Raw genomic sequence first — 27,875 nt, 5'->3', positions numbered from 1 at the left:
CTTCCCCGCCGAGGCGCCGCAGCGGGGACCGGACTACGAGTCCCAGAGGGCAGCGCGCGCGCCCCCGCAGGAGCACGACGGGACCTGTAGTACGCGCGGGTGGCGCGGGGCGTGCCGGGAAGTGTAGTCAGGGAATCACGGAATCACAGGATCACTGAGGGTGGGAAAGAGCTCCGGGATCATCGAGTCCCACCTGTGCCCTATCCCCACCTTGTCCCCAGCCCAGAGCTCTGAGTGCCACCTCAGGAATTCCTGGAACACCTCCAGGGCAGAACTCGGCCAGCAGAGCTGGCAGATTAAACAGGAATCTGCACCTCGAAAATCATTCACACCTTTACCATCATCTGCTCCTTCCATCAGATTCCACCCCCTCCACCAGCTCCCGGTTATGGAGTTGGGATGAGCTGGATGTCACCGCGGTGCTCAGGACAGAAACGTGAGCTGGATGTCACCGCGGTGCTCAGGACAGAAATGTCACCGTGCCCAGAGCACGCTGAGCAGCAGGCAGAAGTGGGAATTTGCTAAATTGGCTCATCAGCCTCGCTCCTCTGTCACTCCTGTGTGTGCCGTGAGAACAGGAGGGCTGGGCGAAGGTGGGGAACGCGCCATGAACCTTCTGGGGATGATAAAAATATGCAAAAAGCCCCCAAAAAAAGAAGCATGGAGGAAGCGTATGCAAACGGCTCTGAAAGAGGACAAAGATTTGACGGTTTTATGTCTTTATATAGCACAGTGTTGCCCAATAAAGACCAACCACACTTCACTTTTCAGCTTCACCATAGCCAGCAGCAACTTTCAGACTTCTGCATTAAAACATTCCTTAAATAAGACAAATAAAAACTCCTAAATAAGATGCCTGATGGGGTTCTCCAGTGCCATGTCACACAGCTGAATCCACTCTGGCTCAGCTGTAAGTCGTTCTCCAGACACCTGCAGGCCTGGTGTGTTGGGAAATTGCTCCCTCATGCAGCTTTGGGAGTGCTCAGCTGAGCCTGTTGATTTATTTACCACGTTCTCCCCCTTCACAAGCAGATTAGGCAGTTCAAAGGTTAAACTATTTAGAATCTGACTTTTCACACTGGATTATTTCACGCTTTGCTGCACCGATTTGCCCTGCAACAGTTTTGCTAAAGAGTTTCTGCTGGACTCAAGGAATTGCAGGTCCCAGCTGGAAAAACAGGGATACAAATATCTGTGTTCCAGCTGCTGGTAAAAGCTGTTGCCATCCTAAACCAGCCCGATGTAAAAGCTGCCCTGTTTTCATATATTTTTGTACTATTGCCATCCCAAAGATTATTAACTCCTGTTTGCTGGAGGTGTGAGGTGTTTCTCCTCTAGAGAGCCATGAATCATTTCCCAACACAAACATAAATCTTTCATTGTCATAAAACAGTTATGGTATTTACCCAAAGTTAATTTAGCTCAAATTAACTGCAGGAAATACTGGCAGGATCCAGCTGATGTCTGCGGCTGTGATCAGAGATAACAGCAGAATAAACAAATAAAACAATTTATCCCAAGGGAGGCTGCAGCACCTCCTCCTGCCAGTCCACCCTGATCCAGCAGCTGAGAATCCACAATTACTTCATCCCTTGGAAGAGTTTTTCCCTCTTTACCAGAGAAATGAGTTTGGATTTTTTTTCCAAACCAGGGAGCATTTCATTTTAAAAGTATGAATGACACCAATAAATCATAGAAAGTCTCCTTTATCCTGGTTTACCCCGTGTTTCCTTGAGACTGCACAGCCAGAAAGGACAAACACTTCATGCAGCACAAAGTCTGACTGGAAACACTGGGAACAGCAGGAGGAAAAGGATTTTTCTGCTAAATCTGAAGGGCCAGATTTGGCTTTTTTGTCCTTCATTCCCAGTACCAATGAGTGACAGACCAAAGGGTAATTGCTTCCTGTGCTTCACAATCTCCTGAGCCTCAGCTGCTGCCAAAACGGAGCTCCCAGTACTATTTCTGCAATAACTGAAAGAAATTCAATGTAATGCACATTTAGTGAATGAGGGCTTCACTTCACCCTGGGATAAGTCTGCCTATGAGCAAATGCCAAGAAGAACTTGATGCACTTGAAGGTTTATTCTGATTTAAACCATGATAATTTGCTCAAGTGCCTACAACAAATCCATTCTTAATTTCCTGTTTTCAAATAAAAGCAACTGAGAACTTCAGGTTGCTAATATATAATTTGATGTTTTTAATTTTACAGGAGAAAATACCCCCTGTTGCCCTGTTAGTCTGCTGTCCCAAATAAAACAAGGGATTTCTTTGTTGGTTTATTTCCTCACATTTTCATGCTCTTTTTTTTTTTTTTTTCAGTCTCTTGCATTTTATGTCTGTGTTTTGCCATGTTATGAGGAGTAATTTGCTTCCAGGAAGTATCCAGCTTATTTCACCCTGGTCTCAGCATTCATTTACTATTGTTTTCTAAGGAAGTTGCTGCCTTCACATGTTTTGTGCGGATCAGGAGAGATTGGGATCTCATTCATTGGTTTCCTTTTTTTTTCATTAGGGAAAAAAACCCTTCCCATAGCATCAAAGGTAAAAAATTAACACACTGTGCACACAATTTTGCAGCTGCAGCAGAAAAAGAAAGGTTGCCAAACAAAGCTTTTGTTTAAACATATGACAGACATCCACAATTATCCTCAGTGCAGAGCACGAGGACATGGAGAAAAGGGATGGGGAAGATGTGAGCAGGGCACTGAAGTCACTCCAGAGTATTTGCTGGAAGAAGAATTTTGTTTCCTAAGGATAAAATCCCCAATTACACCCAAGAGTAAAAAAGAGTACTTGAAGCTCCCCTGTTTATTATTTGTTTCTCTTTGGGTTTATTCATTTTCTCTATAATATCTCTAGTAACTGGAAAGGGAAATAAACCAGCCTGATGAACACAGCCTGTCCTATATTGTGACTGTGATGCTTAAGGAAAAGTTACATAAAATACCTGTTCAGCCAAGAGAATATTGATATTCTTTGTAAATGTGCTGTAGCAGCATATGAGGAGAAGCTCACCATTTAATTTTCAGATGCCACATCCATTCTCAATCCCCTCAGAACTGTTCTGTGGTTTGTAACAGAAAATGGCAGCATCAGGTGGGTTTTGCTCCTGGACCTACTTCAGCTACCTCAGTATCAATACTCTGATCTCATTCTTGTTTCTGCTGAGTAAACTCCATTTTATTCAATGCAAATACTCCTGGTTTTCATGAACAGGGAGGGAAGAAAAGGCCCTGAATCCCCTCAGCAGAGAGAGAAGCACTGTGACACGTTTTGCCACCTGGGCAAAGTCCATGGTCCTGCAGGGTCACGTCTGCCAGTCTGAGGAACAAAGTGAGAAGGGTCAGGCACAACCTCGGTGTTCTCTTATTTATTTACAGACTCCTCCATCTCCCTGGACACATCCTGGGGAAAAAAAAAAAAAAAAAAAAAAACCCCAAAAAAAAAAAAAAAAAAAAACCCAAAAAAAAAAAAAAAAAAAAACCAAAAAAAACACCACCAAGAAAACAAAACAAAAAAACAAAAAAAAAAAACCAACCAAACAAACAAACAAAAAAAAAACCCAAAACAAATGATGGGAGGCTCCTTCCCTTCAAGAAATGTGCCTCTGGCACAAGCCCTGTGTTTACACTTTGCTTGGCTGGGATCTTCCAGGATCTCTCACAGATGCTGTAAGAAAAGAGAAGAAGAATCCAGAAGAAGATCTCTCTTCTTCTCTGCCCTTTTACCTCCCCTGCCCAGCTGAGATTTGCCCAGCTCTGCTCAGGTTTGCCCCAGACCATATTTATTTGGTCAGGTACCATTGTCATCTCAGTATTTTTGGAGGATTATCAAAGCTTGAAGGGGATTCATTCCACCTAGAGATTTTAGAGGATTTTATCCTGTGCTTTTAAGCAGAATTTCACCATCTCCTCATTCTGGACATGCATCCATTTCGACACATCCAAAATTATTTATAACTCCAACATTTCAGGTGTGAGAGGTAAAATAAACTGAGTGGAGATGTCCAGCTGTGGCCAGGGTGGCAGGATGTCCCTGAGCAGGTTTCCACACAGCTCCACGTGGCAGAGGCAGGAGGGCAGGGCTGCCCTTCGGGGCAACTCAGGTCAGCCAGAACCTCATCCAGAGGCAAATTCAACCCTTGGGATGGTGAAATCCTTCATTTCCCCACAGCCTGAGCACTGCAAAGCTCTGGAGACAGAGTTTTTCTCTCATTCCAGGTGTTCTCCAGTAGATCCTGGAGTGCTCCCTGGCAGGGATGAAGGTCCGTGGTCTGCATCAGACAGAATTTCCCAGCATTTCTCAGGAATTCCCCCTGCTCAGCACTCACGGGGACAAATCTGGAATGTTCTGTCCTGACTGGGGATTCCAATGCAAGAGAGAGAATGAACAGTTAAAGGTGGTTCCCAGGCCTCTGAGCCCAGCTCAGTGTCCCAGCAAAATGTGGATATAAAAAAAAAAAAGCTTCTCTCAAGTAAAATCTGCTATGGGAAGTGTGAGCCCATCCTCGGGGAAATGAGGGGCAAGGGCACCCAGGGATGGCCTGGCTCTGTGGGGAACCTGCACTAAGTGACATTTTTAGTCACTCCACAGAGGTTTCCACTCCTCAGCAGCAACATTCCCAGGCAGCTTCCCACAATTTGACTGAGTGTCCTCACAATTAGACAATAATTAGGTGAGGAAAATGTTCATTATTAAATCACTTCCACGATATCTAATTACAGTAAATCTGTAACACTGTATTTTTTGCTGAATTACTGGGTTTGAGTACAACACTAGGGCAGGAACACCCTTCCAAGGAGGATGCCTGGGGATCAGATTCCTTGGACACGCTGCAGTGAGGAGGTGATTTTCCCTCTGCAAGTAACACAATTTATATGAATAATGGTAATAAAAAACAATTAATAGCAATGCTCTAGTAAAAAAATCCCAGTCATTGATCCTCTCTGCTCAGTCTGGAGGAACTGACAGCAAAAGTCAGATGGGTGACAGCAAGAAAATTCTAAATTTTCCCCTGTTTCATTTCAGTGAAGAAAAAGAAGCACATTTTCATTGTGTGCAGTCACACTCCTCACCCACATTACCCAAAGATGAAGAGCAGTTGAAGTTTCAGTTCTTTGGGCAGAACTCAGAGCTGACAATACAGGCACTGCTGGCAGCTCAGGGAATAAATGACAAGCAGGAAGGAAGACTCTGCTAAACAGGAGGGGTTGGAATAATAAATAGCACAGCTCAGCTGGCCATTTCAGGCTACCAAAGAGGATTCCCTGAGCCCTGCCCTGACACCCTGTGTGATAAGAGATGGCACACAGGCAGATGTTTCATGAAAATATCACCAAAAAGTTTCTAATTCAAAACACCATTTTGTTAAAAATAAATAAAGAAATAAACCAGAACACAAATCAAAGCCACTGAAAAATATTCCACAGATTAATTTTCTTAGTTTACGAATTAAGAAAAGAGGAGACATTCATTGCAGACTGTTAATGCTGTTATCATTATCACTTCTTGCTCTGTCATTGATGGATTCTGGCGTTTTTGAAGTATACCCATTCAGGTATTTAATGGAGAAAACCAATCACAGGGGTTATGTAAACAATTTCATTTTGCCGTGAGCATGAGGGATTTTTAAATTAAGTTTTAATTACCTCCATAATCCTCACCTGCAGTCTCCACCCACCACAATGGGCCAGGAGCCCATTTAAGCCCCAGCTCTGGGGCTGGGGCTCTTGGTTTCAGGTTTGTCTTTATTTCTGTCTCTGGGAAGGAATTGGGATATTTTTTTGCTGTTTGGCTTTGCTGCTGGCTCCTTTTGTTCCTTCCTCTGCTCCTGGGCTGGACCTTGGACCTAATTTGTCACTTTGTCACTCACAGGGGTTGGGACTGCTGGGGGACCCTTTACTGTGCTGGGTTGTCCTTGTCTCCCTGTCCTTGGAAGGGATAATTCCATCTTCAATGGGTTCTCACTTTCATTCCTATTTGTCTGGTAATAATCTGAAATATTGGGAAAATTTTATGGGAACAATTCCTTTTCTCTGTTTCTATGTTTGGCCAAAAAAACTGCAGCTCTGATTTGGATGTGTTTGTGCTGTTGGTGTGGATTTTTTTTCAGTCGGAGGAACAGCAAACATCCCAAAGAAAATTAAAGCGTGGGATTTCCAGGGAGGATTTTCACATAAGGTAACAAAGTTACTGGAAGTGCCCCTGGAAACAGCAAGAGAGTAACATTCTTGTTCTTATCCCTGAGAAATATGGGTCAGGAAAATATCTCCCTCTGTCAGAAATATGGGTCAGGAAAATATCTCCCTCTGTCCTCTCCCAAACAAAAATGTCATCTGGGCTCAAGTATGAGCAGAGGAGTAATTGTGGGTCCTTATGCTACTATTTTTAGCCTATAGGAAATCAGGAGATGTTTTTGTAACAAAACTTGTCTTTGGCATCCCTTGTTCTGCAGCTCCTCGCCTGGAGGCTGCAATGCTGCTGTAGCAAACGCTCAGAGCTGAAATGTTTCCTTTCCTAGGCCCAGCCTTGCGTAGCTGCTGGATTTTGGGAATTCCTCAGTTTGAGCACCAGCTCCGGGCATTTCAGCTGTTCATGACAGCATCTCTTGGCTATCAGTATTCAAATATACAACTATTCAAATTCACAGCCTGTATACACCAAGGAGCGATAAGAACTTTCTCCTTGCATACCAAACAGGAGTTTCCTGCAATCCTTTTTTGTTCTTGGAACAAGATGAGGGGGGGAAAACACCTCTGGGAAGCCCATGTGGAATAATCATCAACTAGCCAGCCTCTGGAGAGAATGGAGAGCCAATGAAGAAGACAGTGCAGGGACAAGTTGAAAATTAACTCCTGGGCCGGCTCCACCTCTTAACCAGCAAAGGGTGCTCTCAAAATTATTTATAAAGAAGCCTGGGCACCATCAGTGGAGCTCTGCATCCACGTGGGATTGATTCTCTGCGGTGCTGATGGGCTGTTAGGCTGAGGGAGCAGTGAAGGTTTGGAGTGCCCTGGCGGCGATGAGTGGGGTGAAGGTGAGAGCCCTGGGGCGTCTCTCCAAGCTGCTGAAAACCCTCCGGGCTGTGCCAGCACGGCCCTGCAGCCTGGCTGCCTGCTCCCGGAAAAACACCAGGAACGCTGCCTGTAAGTCACCGCTTCTCCTCCAAATCGGTGAAAAATGGGAGAGGCTGGGCTGGGAAGGGAGGTGGTGGGGTTGAGTGTTGTTCTTATTTGCTGGCGAATTAAAAAGGGGGATTTGGGAATGTGGCTGAAAGATTGAAGGAAAAGATTATTGAAAGTGAAAATACTTTGTGAAATTTCAGGGTTCCGCCTTGTTCTTTATTTCTGCTGTCAGTGGCACTGGGATTTTTGTGACTCCAACCTGTGACAAAAAGCAATCGTTACTTGGGAGGCTTGGCTGCTTTCAATGAAAACCGTTCATGAGGATAATTCAAAACACATTTAGCACAAATTGATTCTGACTTGGAATTTCATAGCCACTGCAATGTTTGATTTGGAAAATGAGGCCCAGAACAAGCCACAAACCCCTCCAAATGTGCTGTACAGACCTCCAATAATTCACTTTGCAGTGCAAGATACTCCTGGAGGATGTTAAGGATTTAGTTATTTAAAATACTGATTAACTTGCTTTCAGATAATATGTGGCCAGCCAGAGATTGTCTACTCACTGCTGTGCAGATAATGTCAGCTGGAGAATAGCAAAGAGTAATTTCTTATAGCTAGAAAAACCTTTTGTTTCTTATTTTTTTCCTCTGTAAATTTGTTCAGCATAATAACTTCTGCCAAAGAACAGAACTGGGTTCCTCCTCGAACATTTCATGGTTACCCAGGGTAAGAGGGGATCCCATTCCAAGGAGAAATCAGACACTTTGTTCTGTCCAAGCACCACTGCTGACTCAATGAGACACAACTGGTAGTTATTTTTATTCACATTCCTCTTTTCATTTTGAGCTAGATAGTGTTGACTCCTTCAACCTTTCTCTCCTCTGTGCCATTCGTGCAGGAAATGCCAAAACAAACTGATTTGGGAAATCCCTGTCTTTGGAATGGCTGGTTTTGGCAGGGACAGGAGCTCTGAGCGAGGCAGCCTGGGGGTTACTCCGCAGTTACTCACACCAGGTTTAGACAACTCAAAGGATGACAGTTTCTGCAGCTTTTGGATTCCCCTTGTTGACCCTGCAAGGACAAAGGGCTTTTCCTGCACTTCACTGTAGAACCACTGGGGAGAATTGTGGCACGGATGTCAAAATACCCAGCAGTGTGGAGGACCAGGGAGTGTCTGTGCCAAGCTCTGAGGTATCTTGCAATGACACCTGGAGGGTTTGGGCATTCATTTTTTAGAATAATTGCTGGAAATGCTCTCCATGGGGATTTTTATGCCCAATTTAGTAATTATTAGCAGAGCAGGTCTGAAAGGCATTTTTCCTTTCTTGCCCTTTTAGAAGTAGTTACAAGAAAAGCAGAATCCTTCAAGTTTTGGGGTTTTTTGTTCCCCAAAGAATTGTACAAGTCCTGCAGAGCCACACAATCCAGGTGTGCCATCTCCAGGCCTGCACATATAACTGCACTGCCTCCCCAAATTGTCCAGGAGTTTTCTTCCAAGCCCTTTCCACGCCGAGTTCCTAAGCCTGCATGCATAATTTCAGCAAATTTTTTTTTTTTTTTTTATACAGGAGTAGATAAAGCCTCTGTTTGCTTTACCTCGCCAGCTGGAATTACCTCCCCCTTATCTGGGCTCAGCCGCTGCCTCCTCAGCCAGGCTCCTATCTCAGCCAAACACTGTGGAGGCAGAGGAAAACCCAGCATTTCCCAATCTGCAGTGCTCCCCTGTCGAGCTGGGAGCACCCTGTCAGCTACATCTGTTTGATAAAAAGCTCTGAGCTGTTTATCAATAAACTGGCCTAAATCACAGCCCCCATCTGACATCAATTCAGAACTTTCAGCACCTTGTCACGGTGGGCCTGAGCCAAGCAGCGCTGTTATCCTCCAAAATCTTGATTCAGACCAAAAAAGCTTCAAGGAAATCAACCTATCTTGGATTTCCTCTGCAATATTTGGTCCCAGTGGCTGAAGCAGAACTGTGAACCTTTAAAGTTTAAAACGGTTTTTTACTGAGTTTCAGCAACATGTATATTTTATTTTCTTGTTCAGAATGTGTTGCTGTGGCAAACAGGGCTTTATTTCCTTCCCCTGGGTGGGGTTTTGCTGCTCTTCCTACTGTTTGCCCTGGTTTATCTCATTTGTAAAGAAATCAAAGCACTTGATTCAACAGATATTTTTCTTTTCAAAGATTAAAACTTTTATTTTCATCTGGATCTTGGTCCCACTGTGAAGTTTTACTGAACTTCCTGCTCAGGAAAAAGTAGCATGTGCATGTAAAAACTGGATGGAGATTCTGTGAGTGATACAGGAGGGAAATAAGTGTTGCAGGTCTAAGTTATTTCTCTTTAGTTTTGTACCTCACCAGCCCATCATTTCTGACAGTGTGCCATAAACTTCCTTTTTGTTGTGCAGTTCAGCCCACAAGAAGTGACTTGTGCTGTTCAGCTTCATCAAAAACTCTAAATTTTTCAAAATTTTGCAGCATCAAACCACCAAAAAGCTTCATGAAGTTGGGTTGTCTCAATGGCGGCAGAATGCAAAGCAGTGGAATTCGAGGCTTTTTTATTTCATCTGCTTCAATATACAGAAAAGGGATGGTTGTAATTTTCTGTGCTTGTGATTTTCTGTGATTTTCTATAATTTCACAACCAGGTGTAGACATAATTTCCAAGCTGCCCAAGGTTATCAGTTGTATTTAGAGGACACATCCTGGAAGAATGGGAAGGGAATGGTGGAGGGATGAGAGCAGTTTGTTGGTAGATGAGAATAAGCCCCAGTATCTCTTGTTTATGCTGAATATAAAACACCTGAAGCTCATCTGGGCTGGCCTGATGACCAGGATCTGCCTAAAGAGTTGTCTAACCATGAGCAATAGGCTGTTAAACTGTGATTAAGCCTGACTGGATCATGATGTTCAAGGGCAGCAGTTCTTTTCAATCTCCTTGATTATCCATCTTTTTAAGCTACAGGAAGCATTCTGTTGAGAATAGTAAATTAGCCACCCTAAAAAATGTTGGGAGTCAAACCCAAAATTCATTTGCTTGCGGGTTTGCTACAAAAAAAGATTCTGCAGGGAGGAAGTAAAATGAAATTTAAACCGAGTTTAACATCCTGACATCACAAGCTGTTTGTACATCTCCTTATGAGCTGTTTGTGATCATGCAGCCACTCAAAGCAAATCGTTGGTCAAATTTCAACCTGCTCTTACTCAACTCAGTACTTTAAACATATTATACTGTGAATGCAATGGAAACTTCTTATGCAATGTTGGTAAAACAGGGTAAACACTTCTTGGTTGACTCTAGTTGGTCCTGTCTTCATTTCAGTAAAACATTCTCAGTGTTACATCAGGTTCCTTGTGAAAATTCAAAAGTACAAGATAAAAAAAAAAAATCCCCAAAAGAGAAATGAAGATTTTAAAAATTATTCTAAGAGTAATTAAGAAATATGATTGTGCAGCAAGATGAAGGTCAGGATCTAAGTGACGTGTTCTGCTCCTGGCTGCCCAAGGAGGACTGGCAAAAATTAGAGCTCTTGCTTTATCTCTGTGCTTTCAGCTTTCTACAGGCTTTCCTTTTCTTCTTTAGTTTTATTTTTTGCTATGTGTTTTTTACTGGCAGCTGGAACAGAAGGAGTGATGAAGGTTTTAGCCAGTTTCATTGAGATTTCTCTGCCTCAGGCAGTATCAGGTGAATACTGAGTTCAGTTCAGTTGACCCTTTCACCATCCAAGGTGGGACTATTTTGGCCTCTTGCCATTGGGCCAGCCAAGAAAAGTAACCACAAATATTAACTTTTCATAACTTTTCCATGTGTGGCTTGGAGAGGGGACCCTGCTGCCAGGGCCACTCACCTCTGTGCAATTTTTTGTTCCTGCGTGTGAGGGAATAAACACTTTTTTGACGTTAGGGGATGCATTTGGTGTGAGGAGAAACACTTTGGTGCGAGGGAATAAATACTACTTTGGTGTGAGGGGATGCACTTTTGACGTTAGGGGATGCACTTGGTGTGAGGAGAAACACTTTGGTGTGAGGGAGTAAATACTATTTTGGTGTGAGGGGATGCACTTTTGATGTGAGGGAGTGCTTTTTTGGGTGAGATGATGCTCATTGGGTGTGAGGGGATGTACTCTTGTGAAAGAATCACTTTTGATGTGAGGGAATAAATACTCTGTGAAGGAAAGCACTTGATAAAGGAGAATCGCTTCGGTGTGAGGGAGTAAACACTATTTTGGCGTGAGGGGACGCTTTTTTGGTTGAGGCGATACTCTTTTTGAGGGGGTGTTCTCGGTGCGAAGGAATCCCTTTTGATGTGAAGGGCCACGCTTGCTGTGAGGGGACGCGCTTTTGACAGGGCCATGGGGACCACCCTGAGCACGGGAAATGCCCATCCCCACCCGGCACGGAGCTGCTCCCGCTGCTCCGGGGCTGTCACAGGCTCAGCGGCCGCCGAGGGCAGGCCCAACCCGCCTCCGGGCCATGGCGGGGAGGCCGTGCCGGAAGGGGCCGCGCCGGGCCGGGCCGGGCTGGGCGGCGGCTCCGCGATCTCCGCCGCGATGCTGCCGCTGCTCCGCCGCGCTTGGGCGGCCGCCGTCACCTCCTCCTCCTCCTCGTCGTCCTCCTCCTCACGGCGGGGCAGCCGCCGGTGCAGCCTCGGCGCCTGCTGCTCCTACCGCCTGCGAGACGCCCGTGAGTGCCGCTCTCCCTCAGCCCCCCTGCCCGCCCTGCCGCTGTCCCGCCATCGCTGCCAGCGCCCCGCGCTGCCCAACTTTGTGTGGGAAAGGGACGCCGAGCCTGGCTTTGTCCCCGGCTGAAACATCAGGAAGTGACTGTTTGAAACATAGGGAGTGTTTTGTGCCGCCTTTGCCTGAGTTGACCTTACGGAGCTCCGCAGTTTGCGCCTCACTGAGGGGAAACCGGGGCGGGAGGGAAGTTTTTCGGCCACCTCTTGTGTGAGTGGTTTGAAGGTTTAATTTTTTTTTTTTTTTCAGCTGCTCGTTTACAAGACCCTGAGCAGTCGTATTTAGTGAAGTAGCCTGTAAAGTGATGCTCGAAGCATCACGATTTGGGGCTGGGCAGAGGCACTGTGTGCGGGTCGCGGTGTGAACACAGGCGGCAGTGCTGGTTTTAAGCAGAATAAAGTCCTGTGGAAACCATTCATGTACCTGTCCTGCTTGTGCCAGTTTGAGGGACCCAAGCTGCCCCAAAATTGCTGGGTTTGGGTTTGACAGGTGTGGGATCAGCAGGAGCCGTCTGCACGAAGCAGTTTGGTCAGGATCGGTGTGGTTAGGGTCAGCTCCTGTGCAGGAGCTCTGAACCCCCCTTTGTGGAGTAACCCCTGTGCTTGTGTTTTCTTCTAGAGAATGTTTTGCTTCCCAGTGGGAATTATCCCATGTCTGGAGCGCTCCCAGCTCAGCTGATGGTGCTGGTGTGTAAAGAAAGCTGTAAAACAAAGCTGCCTTAAAGCCTGGCAATAATAGGAAAACATTCTCTCTTTCTGGCAGATAAGGGGACAATTTCTTTGCAGAGCATTCTGCAAAGGCAGAAGGTACTGACATGGTTCTAAGTCAAATTACTGCGCTTCCTTGTGTGCCTTTGAGTCATGCAGCTGGAATGTTTTATTTTTCTTTTGCTTTCCTGGGCACCAGCTGACTCGAATTAGCCTTTGGTGACACAGCACCTTCCCTTGCCAGAAAGTTCTGTATCCTGCATCAGCCTGACTCTGCCCCTCGTCTTGCAGTGCATCCGCTGTGGCAGAGCCCGCTGACAATTCCCGGAGGCACCCGCCAGTCTCCCATCAACATCCAGTGGAGGGACAGTGTTTATGATCCCTTCCTGAAGCCTCTGAAAATCAGCTACGACCCCACCACCTGTCTTCACATCTGGAACAATGGCTACTCCTTCCTGGTGGAGTTTGATGATTCTACTGACAGATCAAGTAAGTAAAAACTCAGGGAAGAAAAAGAATCTATTTAATGTCTTGTTAATGCAAGAGAGGAGAAATACTTGTGTGATGTAAGACCTGATGTTGAAAATGAAAGTACAGTAAAAATGCTGGGTTTAAAGTGGTGGGAATCACGATGAAGAAATTCCATATAGGCTTCACATTTACAGTGTTTTTATTACCATGGGCATTGTGCACAAATCCCCTGCTGTGTGTTGAAACTCCTTTCACAAGCCTCAGTGCCCTGCTGTAGGTTTTGTAATAAACTTTACCCACACGAGTCAATCTGCAGTCATTTCTATGTCTACCTACTCAATTTGAAACCTATTCCCTCACTGCTTTTTATTGAAGTAATCTGCCACTTATCTTTTCTGGTGTTAATAAAGATATTTACTGCACTTGAAATAATCAGCAGCCAAATGAGTTGCAGTTGGAAAGCACACAGGCTTATCTCCGTGGGGTTTTAGGGAATGCAATAACACTGAGCTCTGCCCTCGGGAGCAGGTGTGTGTGTCCCTGTTGTTTTAGGGGAAGCAAGAGAGCATGGAAAATCCAACCGTGCATTCCAGCAATTTCATGTGAATAAACCTCTGACCTGAGCGGCACAACCTTTTTAAAGGCTCAATAGAGTAAAAAAATTGACTTAAAATCAAGATATTGCTCCCAAATCTCAGATTTTCTGTCCACTGTTCCTTCTAAAAGCTGCCTTTTACCAAAGGCTATTGCAGAATATGAAGGTATTTCATAAGGGTGGGTGAGCTGCTAGCAATTGGTCAGAGCTGTTGTGAAGCACAGGATTGCTCAGCTTGTCCTGCAGGGCAAAACTGAAGGACCCCGAGCAAGTTTGAACCTGTTGGATTTTGGAGTAATTTATGTTTATATGGCTGCTCACCATGAGAGCTCCTCCAGCTTCCTGAGGGATTCAGCAATGCCCTTGGGGAGGGAGCCTCCAGCACACAAACAAACACTTTGTCTTCACAACACCAACATTTGTGGTTGATGTTTGGGAAGACGCTGATAAAACACTGCAGCAAAAAACGGTGGTGGTGGAATGCAGGGAGCTTGTGTGATGTTTGGGACTCGTTTTTCTTTTCTTGTTTCTAGCTGTTCACTTGGAATATCATTTGCAAGAGGGAATAATCCATTTGGAATAGGGAATATCCTTGCCCTTGCTCATTTAAGCACTGATATCATGAAAGTGCTGTTTTTTTCAATGAGGTTGGGTTAGGGGACAGACATCACTTGTTACCTCATCAGTGGTTTTAATTTACTAACTTTAGATTGGCTTTGCTTTTCATTAAACAGCCTCTTCCTTTATAAGCCACACCCCACTATCTGTTGAGGACAAGATCCTGAAAAGTGTTTAGTGGAAAGGGGAGTTGTCTGTAGAAGATTCAGAATTATGCAATATTTAATTGCACAGGCACAGTTTTTGTGCAATAAAGGCACAAGGCTGGAATCACCAGGCCTTTGAGACTGGTGCTCACCTCTGGAAGATCTTACCTGCTTTGTCTGTGAGACTTTCCTTCAGGTAAATCTTTCCCTGTGAGCATTTGCTGCCTTCTCATCATCCTCATCTTCCTTAAATGAATTAAAGTCCATCAAGGGTAGGGTGGCATCAATCAGTCAGTGACAGAGGAGCAACAGACAGTGAGGTGTTGCTGTGTAACCCCCAGTTTTCAGGTGCCTGCCTCTCTCCTCCACCTTTCTCTCTTTCTGGTTTTTCTCACTGCCAGCTTCTGTCTAACAATCATAGAAATCCAGAGGAGAAAGCTTGGGAACAAACCAAAGCACCACAGTCGAAACAGAAGATGAGAAAGACACCCAGGATAGACAGAAATGCCTGAATCCTGAGATGGGGTTTGCAAGACTTGGGCTAAAGCTGAAGGTAGAGCAGGAGGAAGAAGAGGGTGAGGGGAAGGTATGTACAGCATGTGGTCTGTCTGTCTGTGGTGCCACCAGAAACGAGGCTGAAACAGAGCCAGAGCTGCAAGAGACACCTGAAGTGGTTCTTATTGTTAGAGCCCCTTAAACTTCAGTTTTGCTTTGAAATTGTCAAGGTTGTAATTTGAGGAGAAATGCTTCCCAAGGGACTCAAGTTCCTGTTTGTTTCCTGTCACTTTCTGGTGGCTGCTACAGGAACTTGAGTCTCTCCATATGTGTGTCTGTGCCTAAAGTTATTAGTGAGGCAAATATTCAAGTGGATGTCGTTAATAACACAAATTTTTAGTCATTTGTGAGTTTGCATCATCACATACACAGGAGTGGATCGCGTTAGAACAGAAACTGCACTTCTGAGAGGCTTGGCTGTGTGACCCACATGTTTATCCCACCCCTTCTCCAGCACAGAACCCCAGCATGGTTTGGGTGGGAAGGACCTTAAAGCTGATCCCATTCCCCCCCTGCCACGGGCAGGCACCCCCTCCACTACCCCAGGCTGCTCCAAACCCTGTCCAGCCTGGCCTTGGGCACTGCCAGGGATGGGCATTGTGATTTCCCAGTGATGGTCAGCATTGCAATCATGCCCAGAGCTCAGCAGCAGGGGATGAAATTAATTCAATGTCACTCTGCACAGCTCCTTTTAATTTATTCCTTTTTCACAGACAGGCCTGTCTGGTTAGGATTTCAAATCTGCTGGCTGGCTTTCAGGAAAAAAAAAAACAAAACAAGAAAATCTCTTAATGCCCCTCATTGTTTTCTCCTTAGCATGGAAGTGATTAACTTATTTCCAAATGCAGTGTTGGGATTAGGTGCTTTATACCAAAGTTTGCTGTAGAACTTTCCCATGTCCTACAGTTCAGTAAAAATCAGCAGATGCTGATGGTTTAGTGCTGGATGAACCCTTGGAAAAGCTCTTTTCCAACCTAAATGGTTCCCTGATTCCGTAAGTGTTATTAGCCCTTGGGAAGCAATTAGGGTTTCTCATTTACCAGATGTTCTCATTTCATAATTAGCAAGATGACTTTGCAGGATGGTTTTGGTCCAGCTAGGAGGGAATGAGTGGAAGCAAAAAGCTGGGCATGGACTTCATTCATGTGTTTGCAGAAGGCTGAGAGGCCTTCTGAAATCAGGAGAGCAGACTGAAGTTTTACCTTTACTCATTGATGAAAAGGGCATTAAATCTTCCAGAAACTTGCCCAGTGGCAGTCTGGATGTTTAAATCCTTCCTGAACAGCTTGTAGGCACAACAAAACATATTTCTGGCTGACCTTTGCTTGTGCAGTCTGGAAGCTGTGCTGAAGCAGAATAAGATGTTTGGATTTTTGTAGCTTTCAGGAGGCTTGAATGTTTGACTCAATATACTGATTTGTCTGGCAATATTTGCTTTTTGAAGTCTTGTCATGAGAAATGTCAACATTTTTCACAGATCCTTGTAGGGATGTCATTGAATACATTTAATAGATGTGTCACCTGGTCAGGCAGCCCTGACACTCCTGCTCTGACAGAGGGGTGAGAACGTGACACTCATCACTGTGACTGTGCCAAACTTGTTGTCAACTGGGAAAACATTCCCTCAGGGGAGATGGATGAGGAGACTTCACTCATCTCCCGTTTGGTGCAGGGAAAACCACAATGTGTGTGCTTGATTGAGTGATTTGGTTATGGCAGAGTGTAGATAGGCACTGTTTGAGTTGCTCCACCTGACACTTTATCATGGGCAATTTTTTTTCCGAGGATTTACTTGTCTGGCCAATTCTAAATCATATTTATTAACATGTGTGTCCTGTTTTGTTTTCTAGTCATCGTTGGAGGCCCCTTGGAAAACCAGTACAGGCTAAAGCAGTTCCACTTCCACTGGGGAGCTGTCAATGACTGGGGCTCAGAGCACACAGTTGACTGTAAATTTTACCCAGCAGAGGTATGAGATGAAATCCTCAACAATGCAAATGTCTCAGGTGTCTGTGAAAACTCCCAAATTGAGGAGTTGTGGTTTATTTTGAAGCGCTACACCTCATCTGCTGTTTTATTCTATAAAAATTAATCTCCACTGTGTTTCCTGGAGAAGAACACCCTGAAAACTGGACATTGGCCCCATTGCTGAAAGTGCAAAATCACTTTGTTTATTTCTCTGAAAAATTTAGTAACAATAACATATACTCTTAAAAACATCACTTTATTTTCTGTTTGCAACTGATGAACAGTTACTAAAATAGCAAAACTTTGATGCTTAAGTAACTGCTAAGGAAGAAAACGTCAATAAAAAGGAGTAAGTCAGTGAAAATGTGAAACTGTGACAGCTTTGACCACAGCTCTTTGCCAAAGGAGAAGAATTTGTCAAGTGATGATGGGTTATTTTTAAGGAGAGTTTCTCTCCTGTTGGTGTGTTCATGGTGGTGCTGCCAGCTGGGCAAGATCCTCAGTAACAGGGAGGCTGTGACTCGGTTTTTGGGCTGGGGTATTTATTTTTCACACAAACCCCTCAATGTCTTGGCTGTCAGCAGTGCAGAGGAAGATTGTTGTATGCAGGATGTTTCTCAGGAGGACAGGGTGCTCTGCTCCTCCTGGGAAGAGAGGAAAGAGATGGAAGACTGGGCTTTGTCTGTGCCTTTGACCAGCATTCCTGGAGGCAGACTGCCACAGACGAAATCTCTTAAATGCAGTGGGTCTTAACTATTGTTTAAAGCAAAAGAGAAAAAAGGAAGGGAAGGACCATTATGCACCAAGAGCACTTTGTTCCTCATTTCTGTGGTTTCTGAGCAGCTCCCTGCAGTGCCTCACCCTGCCAAGGAGCAAGTGCAGCCAGGATCAGGAGTCAGGTGTGGTGTCTGTGCTCTGGGCAGGGGCTGATTTCTCCCTCACTCCTCTTTCAGCTGCATTTGGTGCACTGGAATGCTGTGAAGTACCCGAGTTTTGAGGAAGCTGTGATGGAAGGGAATGGCCTGGCTGTTATTGGAGTGTTCTTAAAGGTAATTTTGTTCTGTGGGACCAGCTGTGATGAGGCCTTTCTGTTTGCATTCTGTTAAAGGTCAGGGTAATTAAGGGAAGGCTGAGAGGGGATCCCATCAATCCATATCAGTGTTCCCAAGGGCTGTCAGAGGATGGTGCCAGGCTCTGTTCATTGGTGCCAGTGACAGGATGAGGAGCAATGGCCAGAAACTAAAAAATGTGAAGAACTTTCTGTTGAGGATGGAACAGCTGCCCTGGCAGGATATGGAACCTCCCTGTCTGGAGACATTCCAAACCCACCTGGATGTGTTCCACCAGCTGCCCCTGCCTTGGGCTGGATGATCTCCAGAGATCTTCCAACCCTATATATCCTGTGATTGTTGTTATGAAAAAATACTAAGGCTGATAGGTAGGTAGAACTGATTGATTATTGATCAGCTTATTGATTCTCTAATCCCTCCCTGTCCCTGCAGCTGGGAGCACGGCACGAGGGGCTGCAGACCCTGGTGGATGCCCTGCCAGCAGTCAGACACAAGGTCAGTGCTCTGAGGTGTCCCACCCATTGTCACTCAGCAGGAAGAACACTTGGAGAACCACAAAAAACCCAGAAAAGCTTTCTTCCTTAAATTTTACCCACCTTGGAAGTGGGAAGGGAAGCTGATTTTTCAGGAGGAATTGGATACTTGAAGCTTTCCAAACCTCTTGAAAAAATGCTGCTCTTGAGACTGTTTCCCTTACAAGGACATGCTTCAAGTGGGTGTTTATTTACTGTGGGATTAAGGCTTTTTGATTTGTGTCTGATCTTCGAGGAGGTTATTTGCTTTTTTATAAACACTGAATTTTCTGCGGGAGGGAATGGGATCGTTCCTGGCAGGCTCCTGCCAGGAGAGGGAGCGCTGAGTCTGACAGAAGCATGGACATTCCTTCTTCCCGTGCCCGTTCCCTTCTGAAAGTACTCTCAAAAAACCACATCGATCTCTTCAGCTTCTAATCTCATCCAGCTGAAGTCGCTGTGCCACTGCTTCTCACAGGAAGGAGTTTTTAAAATCCGAATAAAACAGGTTTTTATATCACAGCAGTGACAGCTCTGCCAGATAAACACCAAACATGTCAGTTCAGTGCCACAAGACCTCCCCAAATCTGAATGTACATCTATTGTGATAATATAGTAATTTACAGCATGTGAATTTAAAAGAGATTTAGCCAAGATCCCCCAGTATATCCTCAAACTCCCCTTGGAGCAATGTTTGTATGTCAGATCCTGGGTTTTGAAGCTCCTACATTCTGATACCCCACATGTGAATGAACATTCTGGAGATGGGACTATTTGATTTAAATAAAATTTCAGTCCTCTTCCTGCTGCCTAAAATCACATGGTGAAAAGTAAAACACTTTTTGTTTGCAGTCTTTTAAGGATCTGACACAGCTACCTGAATTTATTCCACCATTTATTCCCTCTTTTTCCTGGTTGCATCCAGCTCCCACAAAGCCTTAGGCTGTGGAATCTTCTCACTCCTTGTTTCTCCTGCACTGAATTCCTAATGGCTTGTGGGGACAGCAGAAATATTTCACTTCTGTCTGCTCAGGAGGTGCCCCTTACACCTCAACCCCAGTTTTACACTAGTTTGAGGGATTAAAATAATAAGATTATTAATATTCCCAACACCCCATTTCCCACGCACACACAACACACAGTTTTTAACCTCACTGTCAAGATCTTTTTCAACTTTCTTCTGGTTTTTTTTCCTCAAAACACCATCCTTAAACATGTTTTTTTTCCTGCTATTTAGGACACTGTGATTGAGTTTGATGTCTTTGATCCCTCATGCCTGATCCCTTCCTGCCCTGATTACTGGACCTACGCTGGCTCCTTGACCACTCCCCCCCTCACTGAATCAGTCACATGGATCATTAAGAAGAAGCCAATCGAGGTGGATGAGGATCAGGTAAATCTCAATTTTCCTTTCGGATCACACCTCTTGCTGCTACAGAGATGCTCAGAACCTCAGTTACCAGCAATTCTCTGGGAAAAGACAAAAATTCTCAGTGTTTTCAGAGATCTGTGACACTTTCAACCCAGGATTTGGGGAGGAATCCTGGCATTAACAGCCAGTAATACTGAAAGACCTAAGACCTCCCCAAGATGTTTTTCCAGCTTTATTCAACTTTTCCATCTATTCTCAAGAGTTTTATCTTGATCTGTGATACACAATTCTGGAAGCTGCCTCTTGAAAACTTGGGGAGTTTTAGGAACTTATTGGAATTCTCATAATTTTGCTCTCTTTAGCATGATGCAGCCTTTTCTGTGGAGGGAAGGGAAAAAGGGAAGATTCTGTGAGATGGAGATGGTTAACAGAGAACTGCAGGCACTGTGGCATTCCTTTAAATTGAATTTCTCTTTTTTTCTTGGCTCTTTTTACTCAGTCATAGCAGTGACTTACCTTTGGAATGGCCTTGTGAGCATTAAAAGCTGATCTCCTGCTGCTTTATTTTAATCCCAGTTATAAACCAGTGAGAGGAGAACAACTTGGGGGTTGTTGGGGTTCCCTCTTTTCTGGGTGCCAGGCAGGCTGTAAATGGAGGTTGAATGAAGTATTTGGGTGGCAATAGCTCTCTCAGGTGTGCCACATTTGGGATTTAATTTCCCTGAGGACAGCAGATGAGTGATAATCCTTCCATGCTGGTGTGGATAACGGGACAATCTTTACCAGCAGATGTGTGTGCCAAAACCCCTCAGAACTCAAACCTAGCGCTACCTTTGATTTTACCCCCCCTCTCCAAGAAGAAACTCTTGTCCTTCACCACGAATTCCCAACGTGGGGGATTCTTGGGCAGTGACCGGGGTGGCCATTTGTGGTTCCCAGCTGGAGGCCTTCCGGACGCTGCTGTTCACGTCGGACGGGGAGGAGGAGAGGAGGATGGTGGACAACTTCCGCCCGCTGCAGCCGCTGATGAACCGCACCGTGCGCTCGTCCTTCCGCCCCCAGCTCAGCCCCTAGCTGGCCCAGCACCCTCGGCATGTTCCAGCTTTTCCCCTTCTTTCTGTGCCCTCCCACTGCCGGTGCTCCTTGGCTGTCCCTAGGGAAGCTGTGGGGTTTTTTAGTGTTGGTTTTTTTATAGACGTGAGGGATATTAACCCTTAATGAATTGACTTGTTCTGAGGCAGGGAGTCAAGAAGGAATTAAGATAGTTAAAAATAAGGACAGGAGAGCTCGTCCCCTGCTCCTTGTCTGAATTGTTCTGTGGTTCTTCAGATGCTCTTTCAGTGCCTTGCGTGAATTAATAATCCTGGGTAAAAATTGTTAAGAAGGAGGAAGTGGGAAGAAAAGAAAGATATCAGTACTTTGATATCAGTACAGGACTGATCAGGTCCTTTTGGGGAATTGTTTGATGTCTGGGAAGAGAGCTAGAAGGGAACCAGCTTGTCTCAGAGACATTTTGCCTTCTTCCTTTCTCCTTGGATGAGAGGAGAAGGACAAAGATGACTTCCAGGATCTCTTTCCATTCTGTTGGCTGCACATTCTGTTTGATGTGGGTGCCACAGAATGCCCACTGTAAGGACACCAGGAGCCAGAAGACTTTTTTTCTAAAACCTTTTAACAACTGTAGAAGCTTTGGCAGCTTTTGTTTTCTGTGTTAATAATCTATCAGGAGAAGGGAGGAGATGAGAATTCACCAGTACCTCAAGATCAGCAAATTAAGTGAAAATGTTCAATTGATCCCAGGAAACTGATCACATCAAAAGAAAGAAAGATTAGATAAGGCCCAGCTGACCCTTCCAGTGGGATTAGGAGGCCAAAAACCCCAAACCAATTCCTCAAATCAGTGCTAGGAGAGTGTAGGCAAAACACAGCACTGAGAAAGGGCTTTTATTTCAGTAACTCAGAGAGCACCATTGCTCTCTTCCAAGTTTTGCCTGGAGATGTATTCTCCTATAAAAACACTTAGCCAGCTTCAGGAGCAGTGGGGACCAGTTTCTTTTTATTGCACCTTGTGGTAACAAGGTCCAGTGGGGGTTAGAATTGATTTGTGGACCAAGCAGAGCTGCTGTGAGAGCTGCCAGCTCTGAGCCTTTCCCAGGAGCTCTGTGGTCCAGCAGCCCCAGGGATCACTGACCTCTCACATCCTACTAAACCTAATTTTCTCTCAGGCACCTTTCTCTCTGGCCCTTTGTGCTCTGCTGTATTTAGCAGATTGAATTCCTGTCCCAGATTTCTGATGAGGAGCAGCTCTGCCTGTGTGATCTCCATGGGTCCAGTCTCTTTCCTCCCTCTGATTCCTGGTAGGATTCAGTGAAGCCAGGACCTGGTTTGGCAATCCAGACCTTTCCAATTGGTACTTTGGTTTTTTTTGAAGTCCAAGTATTCAGTTTCAAAGCACCTTAACACTTTTCAGTGTGACCCTGATGATTTTAAGGGTTTGAGATAATCTTGTTGAAGCAGTTGAGTGCCCAGATCCTGCCTTTCCTTCCTCAATAGCTCTACCTCAGGCTGTTGTTCTGGTGCCACAGTTGTGCCTTTGTCCCCTGCATTGTGGTCACTTCAATTGAGTGACTCTGGGTGCTGAAAGGAAGGAAATCTCCCTCCATCTCAGTGCAGGATATTTTTCCTGTGGGGAATTCAGTGGAGCTCTTTGGTTTATCCTGCCTTTCCTTCTTCAATAGCTCTACCTCAGGCTGTTGTTCTGGTGCCACAGTTGTGCCTTTGTCCCCTGCATTGTGGTCACTTCAATTGAGTGACTCTGGGTGCTGAAAGGAAGGAAATCTCTCTCCATCCCAATGCAGGATCTTTTTCCTGTTGGGAATTCAGTGGAGCTCTTTGGTTTCAGCACTTCCCCCAAGCCCTCCCTGCCTGGGGGAACATTTCCATTTTGGTTGTGCTATCTCCCTTTGGATGTGGCTGGGATCATCCTGGGACAGTGGAAGGTGTCCCTGCCATGGCAGGGGTGGCACTGGATGAGCTTTCACGTCCCCTCCCCACAAACCATTCCATGATTTTCTGATTCCATTATCTCATTTGAACTCTGCAGGCTTTGCCATCATCACACAGATTTTTAGCCACAAAACCACATGATGATTTTGCTGGAGAATGATACATTCCAAAACAAAGCTGGAAGGAATATCTACAGTTCTGGGAACAGGAAAAGAATTATTTTACTTTTTGCCTGAATATATAATAATTATGATCCTGTCATGAAGTTTGAGATATTTATTCAGTTTTTTGCAGACACTTTCTGAGGAGGACTCTGGAGTAAGATGGCAGCAACTCAGATATTTTCTACTCATTATTAGAAAAAAATTGTAGTACAAAGACATTTTAATGTTGCCTTTTATTTAAAACCAGAGCTGCCTCAGCAGCACTGGGCTGTAGGTGCATCAATCTCCTTATCATTTATGAATGAATCTTTTAAAAGCTTTTGTTTTAAAAGCTCAGTTTTTAAATTGCTTTTGTAATTTCCACTGAGTTTTTGGATTTCCCTTATCCACTGCGAAAAATCACTAGTTGATCCAGCTTTCCCAACAAACCCAAAAACCAGATTATTTTAGGGAACTGCCAGGGTTTAACTGTTCAGCTTCAGCTGCTCTGGAACTCTGTAGCAGCCTCACAGCCTCTGAGTTCTCCATGGCTTGCTCCACTCAATCAGATTTTCCTCCTGGATGTGTAAATCCCTTTTGAACCACCCTTCATCCATCAGAGGGAATGTGGGATATTCCCTTCCCAGTGATCCAGTTCAAGTTCTCAGAGAGATTTATTTAAAGTTCTCACAGAGATTTGCTTTGTTCAAGTATTGCCATGGAGGCTTTGTTAGAGAGTAGTGAATTACTCAGTGATGCAGTTAAGCTGTGTCCATATTTCCATCAAATCACACCTATTTTTACTGACAGAAAATGAAGAAAGTCCAATTTCAGCACTGATCACTTCAAATACCTGGAAACAGGGTTAATGTAGATAAAAAATACTCTGCTACAAAAAAAAAAAAAAGTTTTACAGGGGTTTTACATTTATTTTGCTGTTTCTTCTTTGAGCCCTGCATTTATGTGTAGTGTTTTAGCATCTCCTAAAGGCAGGTAGGAGCTCAGCTGCAGGGCAGATTGTTGGAATTAATCTGGAAATGAACACACTAAGGTTTGTTTGTTTGTTTTCCAGTTCTAACTCTCCTGTTACAATGACTTTATTTACCTTGTGAATGTAAACTTTAGGAAAATAATTGTGTTTAAATCAAGAGATGGGATAGAATTCCTGTGCCTTATTCTCTCAGATGTGTGTGGAAAAATTATTTGATTGTTGGGTTAGAGCTGATTTTGCACAATTAAGTTAAAAAGGCTCTTTTGGGTGGCACAGTACAAAAGGGCCAAAGCACATATTTGTATTTTCCTTGCATAAGAGTCACTTTATTAGTAAACACTGCCCTGGGAGGCATTCCTGGGGCAGCAAGTCCCAGGAACTAAAGACTGTCACAGGAATGATTCTGGGACAACTCCCTGCAAAGGCAGGAGGAGGTTTGGAGGTCTGTGCTGGTCTGATTCCAGCTGCCTTTCAGCATTCCTCTGAAATGCTGCTCTCACCTCGTCCTGGGTGACTTCACAGTGGGGACAACTTCCTCTGGTGTTGGAATGCTTGATCCCTGCTCCTGCATTCCAGAACTTTCACTCTTCACATGTTCCTGGCCACTTTTGTGCTGCCTTTTCTGTCAGGGATGACAGGAGGGTCTCCCCTGGCTTTGGAAGCTGCAGAATTGGAGTTTGCTTTCATCTCCACAGGGTTTTAGAGGACTGGAATTCTGCTTTGGATGAAGGGTCTCCTCATGCCTTAATTTGGGATGTTTTAACTTGTATTTCCTGGCACATCTTGGCTTTTTCTTTTTCTTTTTTCCTTTGTGTATCTCTTTGTTTTTGTGGCCTTTATGATGTTGTGTATTTAATGTGTGTTACCTGCCTGGCCATAACTGAAATCACTGTCTGCAGACAACACCTGGAACAGGGAATGTTTTATGTTTTCCAGGGATACAGGCCCTTCCCCAGAGTTTTTCCCTGATGTATAGAACCCTTCAGCTGCTGCATTTTACATTGTTAGTGTGCAACTACAATAAAGGAACAGAGAAACTCATGCCTCTATCTCGTCGTGTAATTAAGCTTTTCCAGTTAAAAAAATCAGATTTCCTATCAGAAAAGATTAGAACTCCTGTTTGGGAATGCCCCAGTTCATTAGGAGCAGAGTCTGATCAGCTGTCAGATGTTCTGTGATACTTCCAAGCTCTGAAAGACTCTGCTGAGCTGTGTTAGAATGAAAGCACAAAGAGCTCTCTGTGCTGCTGCAGGGTATCCCATGATTGATCACACCCAGCCAGATGCCACAGGCCATCTCCAGCAGCATTCCAGGCTTCCAGGACCTTTCCTGAACTCCTTCACTGGACACTGCCCATTGAGCTGGACCTGTCAGCTGAGCTCCTTCCTCTGTCCTGTCATGAAATGGAGCCTTGAGCTGTGTGCTGCGACTCAGCTGGTGCTTGTGGCTACAAAAATGCTATCAGATAACCCTAGAAAACCCTTTAAGTCGATTAAATTACTGATACAAATTCTAAGTTGATCTAAGAGAGTGGGTTTAGATTAGATATTGGGAAGGAATTGTTCCCTGTGAGGGTGGGAGGCCCTCACTCAGTGTGCCCAGAGCAGCTGTGGCTGCCCCATCCCTGTCAGTGCCCAAGGCCAGGCTGGACAGGGCTTGGAGCAGCCTGGGACAGTGGAAGGTGTCAGGGTTGGAGCTGGATGAGCTTTAATGTCCCTTCATCCCAAAGCATCCCATGATTCCATGAACTTTGGGTGAAATAAGTGTTAATTTGTCTCACAGCTGAACCACACTTGGAGTCCAGCTGTCAGCCAGACAGGTTTTGTTCAGCTGGATTAATTCAAAGAAGTTTCTTTTGCTAAGAAAAACAGGAGATTCCATTCCTGGTTAAGGAAACCGTCTAAAATAATTGTAGATAATGTTTCTAGAAGGTTCCCCAAGTGTGCTGGTGGGTGGGGAGCCCATTTTCTTCTGGAGAGAGAGCAGCCTGGGTTAGGAGTGAGGCCAGCTCTGCTCTTGTGGCCATTTAATGGTTCTAGAAGCTGCCACCGCTTCCATTTACGCAGGAAAAGCAGCTCTGAGGTCTTTATCAGCACAGCTGAGGTGTTTGCTGAAGAAATGGGGGATTTATGCCAGCAGGATCAAGGCAGTTTTTCCAAATAACTGGTTCAAAACATCCCCATCCCTCCTCACAAATGGCCCATTTGCTCCTGCTCCTGCTCATTGTTTGTGCTTCTGACAAATCCTTCCTTCCCTCCTCCTTTTTGATGTGCCTAACTCTGAGTGTTAGCACATGGAGAGCTGATTGGATAATCAAATAGTCTTCAAAGATCCTGCGGAAGAACTCGGGGGCCTGAGGAGAGGTAATGCTCAGGGCCGGGCTGATAACAACACCGCCATTGGCAGGTGCTTTGAAGATATCGGCTCTGGGAACACACCCCAGTGCCAGGCTGGTGTTTTCTCAGGAATACAAATGGAAAAACAGCAGAAAGAACCCCATGCAATAATTTGCAATAGAGTCAAGCACGAGGTTGGCTTGGAACAGGGCAGTTCAGTGGCTGCCGTCCCATGGCCTCTGGAGCGTGGCGTTTCCAGTCCTCAGCTGTGAGTCCAGGAAGAAATTCCCCTTTGGAAGAATTAGAACGGGATAACTCTGTCCCATTCCCGTGGGAGTTCATGGAAATGTCTGTGTGGGCTCATATCAGGTGTAAAATGCCCATGGTGGGATTCTTGGGGCCAGGAATTGGACTTGATCCCTGTGGGTCTCTTCCAGCTCAGGACATCCTGGTTCTAGGTCATTATTTGCCTTAAGGAGCTTGGCCTGGAGCACTGGAGAAGTAAATCCTTTGATAAATTATTTTATTCCCCCAAATATATAACTGAGTTTGAGTATTCATCTGGAAACACCTGAAGCAAATACTTAATTTCAATCCCTGTCCTGTCTGCTGTATCCTGATGTAACAAGGCTGACACAGGGATAATCCCATTTGTTGTAAGTATCTGGTTCTTTTCCTGATTTCACGGTCCTGGGATAAATCATGAAATGCAGTAACAAAAATGGCCTGTAATGGTAAACAAGTAAAGTAAAAAAAGGCTTTTGAGGTTACAGAAAACCTGTGATAAATGTTTTGTTGCTTATTTTTAATTAATTGTCAGAGTCTTTTCAGTCTCTTCAGGATCCCATTTCTCCTTGAAAACTGGAGGAACGTGCTTAGTGCCAAGGTAATTTCTGTTTTTGCTCTGTTCTAGAATTTGGATGTTTACCTAAAGTCAGCAGCAGATTTTTGAGCCCCTGAGCAGCCACTAGATGTCAGGTTTGGACTAGTGCTCCAAGGGTTGGGCTGGTTGGGACTCTGGAATGGCTGGAAGTGCTCATGATGGAAATGAAATGTAACTGAAATGTGCCCTTTCCCCCCAGGATGTCCATCTCACGTTTCCCTGGAATTCTCTTGGAGAAAACCTTCCAGCCCACCTCCTGCCTGTCTGAACTGTGCTCAGAGGGGGCTCCAGGAGGATGAACCAGCCTTGGGTTTGGAGCTCGGGCAGCACTCGTGGTGTGACAGCACTGCCTGGGAGGCAGCTCCTCACAGGTACCACTTCCACCCTCAGAGGGAGTGTTTGGAATCAGAGCTTCCAGGCTGGAGCCTCTGAGCTCCTCTCCTCCCACCAGGGCAAGAGGGAATCTGAGTTTGCTGAGGGATTGGCTCCTTGGGCATTACTGTAGTATCCCAGTGATTCTCCTTGGATGCAGAACCTCTGCCTTCAGTGAGGCACACATTGCCTTTTTTGCCTGCACGACTGCCAGATGGCTGAATTATTTTATATTTTCGTTTCACAAACAAGCATTTTGG

General features: G+C 45.0%; 2 protein-coding genes across 4 annotated transcripts in view; both read left to right on the top strand.

Moving 5' to 3' along the window:
- The first annotated feature begins 7,027 nt into the window (after window positions 1–7,027).
- On the top strand, window positions 7,028–27,490 carry CA5A (carbonic anhydrase 5A). Of its 3 annotated transcripts, XM_041400526.1 has the most exons (8): window positions 11,647–11,817; window positions 12,869–13,066; window positions 16,813–16,931; window positions 17,884–17,979; window positions 18,433–18,495; window positions 19,750–19,905; window positions 27,192–27,246; window positions 27,443–27,490. In XM_041400526.1, the coding sequence occupies exons 1-7, from the start codon at window positions 11,685–11,687 to the stop codon at window positions 27,216–27,218; spliced, it is 792 nt and encodes a 263-aa protein (XP_041256460.1). In that variant the 5' UTR covers window positions 11,647–11,684; the 3' UTR covers window positions 27,219–27,246; window positions 27,443–27,490. The 3 variants fall into 3 exon arrangements, with proteins under 3 accessions (XP_041256459.1, XP_041256460.1, XP_041256458.1); XM_041400525.1 differs by lacking the exons at window positions 11,647–11,817; window positions 27,192–27,246; window positions 27,443–27,490 and adding exons at window positions 7,028–7,151; window positions 20,824–22,592; XM_041400524.1 differs by lacking the exons at window positions 27,192–27,246; window positions 27,443–27,490 and adding an exon at window positions 20,824–22,592.
- SLC7A5 (solute carrier family 7 member 5) overlaps window positions 27,484–27,875 on the top strand; it is a 32,024-nt gene continuing 31,632 nt past the window's right edge. Inside the window, exon 1 of the mRNA XM_041400523.1 lies at window positions 27,484–27,614. The gene's annotated coding sequence lies outside the window, so the exon portion shown is untranslated. The remainder of the gene's footprint in view (window positions 27,615–27,875) is intronic.

This window comes from Onychostruthus taczanowskii, unplaced genomic scaffold (genome assembly GCF_017590055.1).
Source record: "Onychostruthus taczanowskii isolate IOZ18803 unplaced genomic scaffold, ASM1759005v1 scaffold18, whole genome shotgun sequence".
Lineage (NCBI taxonomy): Eukaryota > Metazoa > Chordata > Aves > Passeriformes > Passeridae > Onychostruthus > Onychostruthus taczanowskii.
This window is presented reverse-complemented; position numbering and strand designations above follow the sequence as displayed.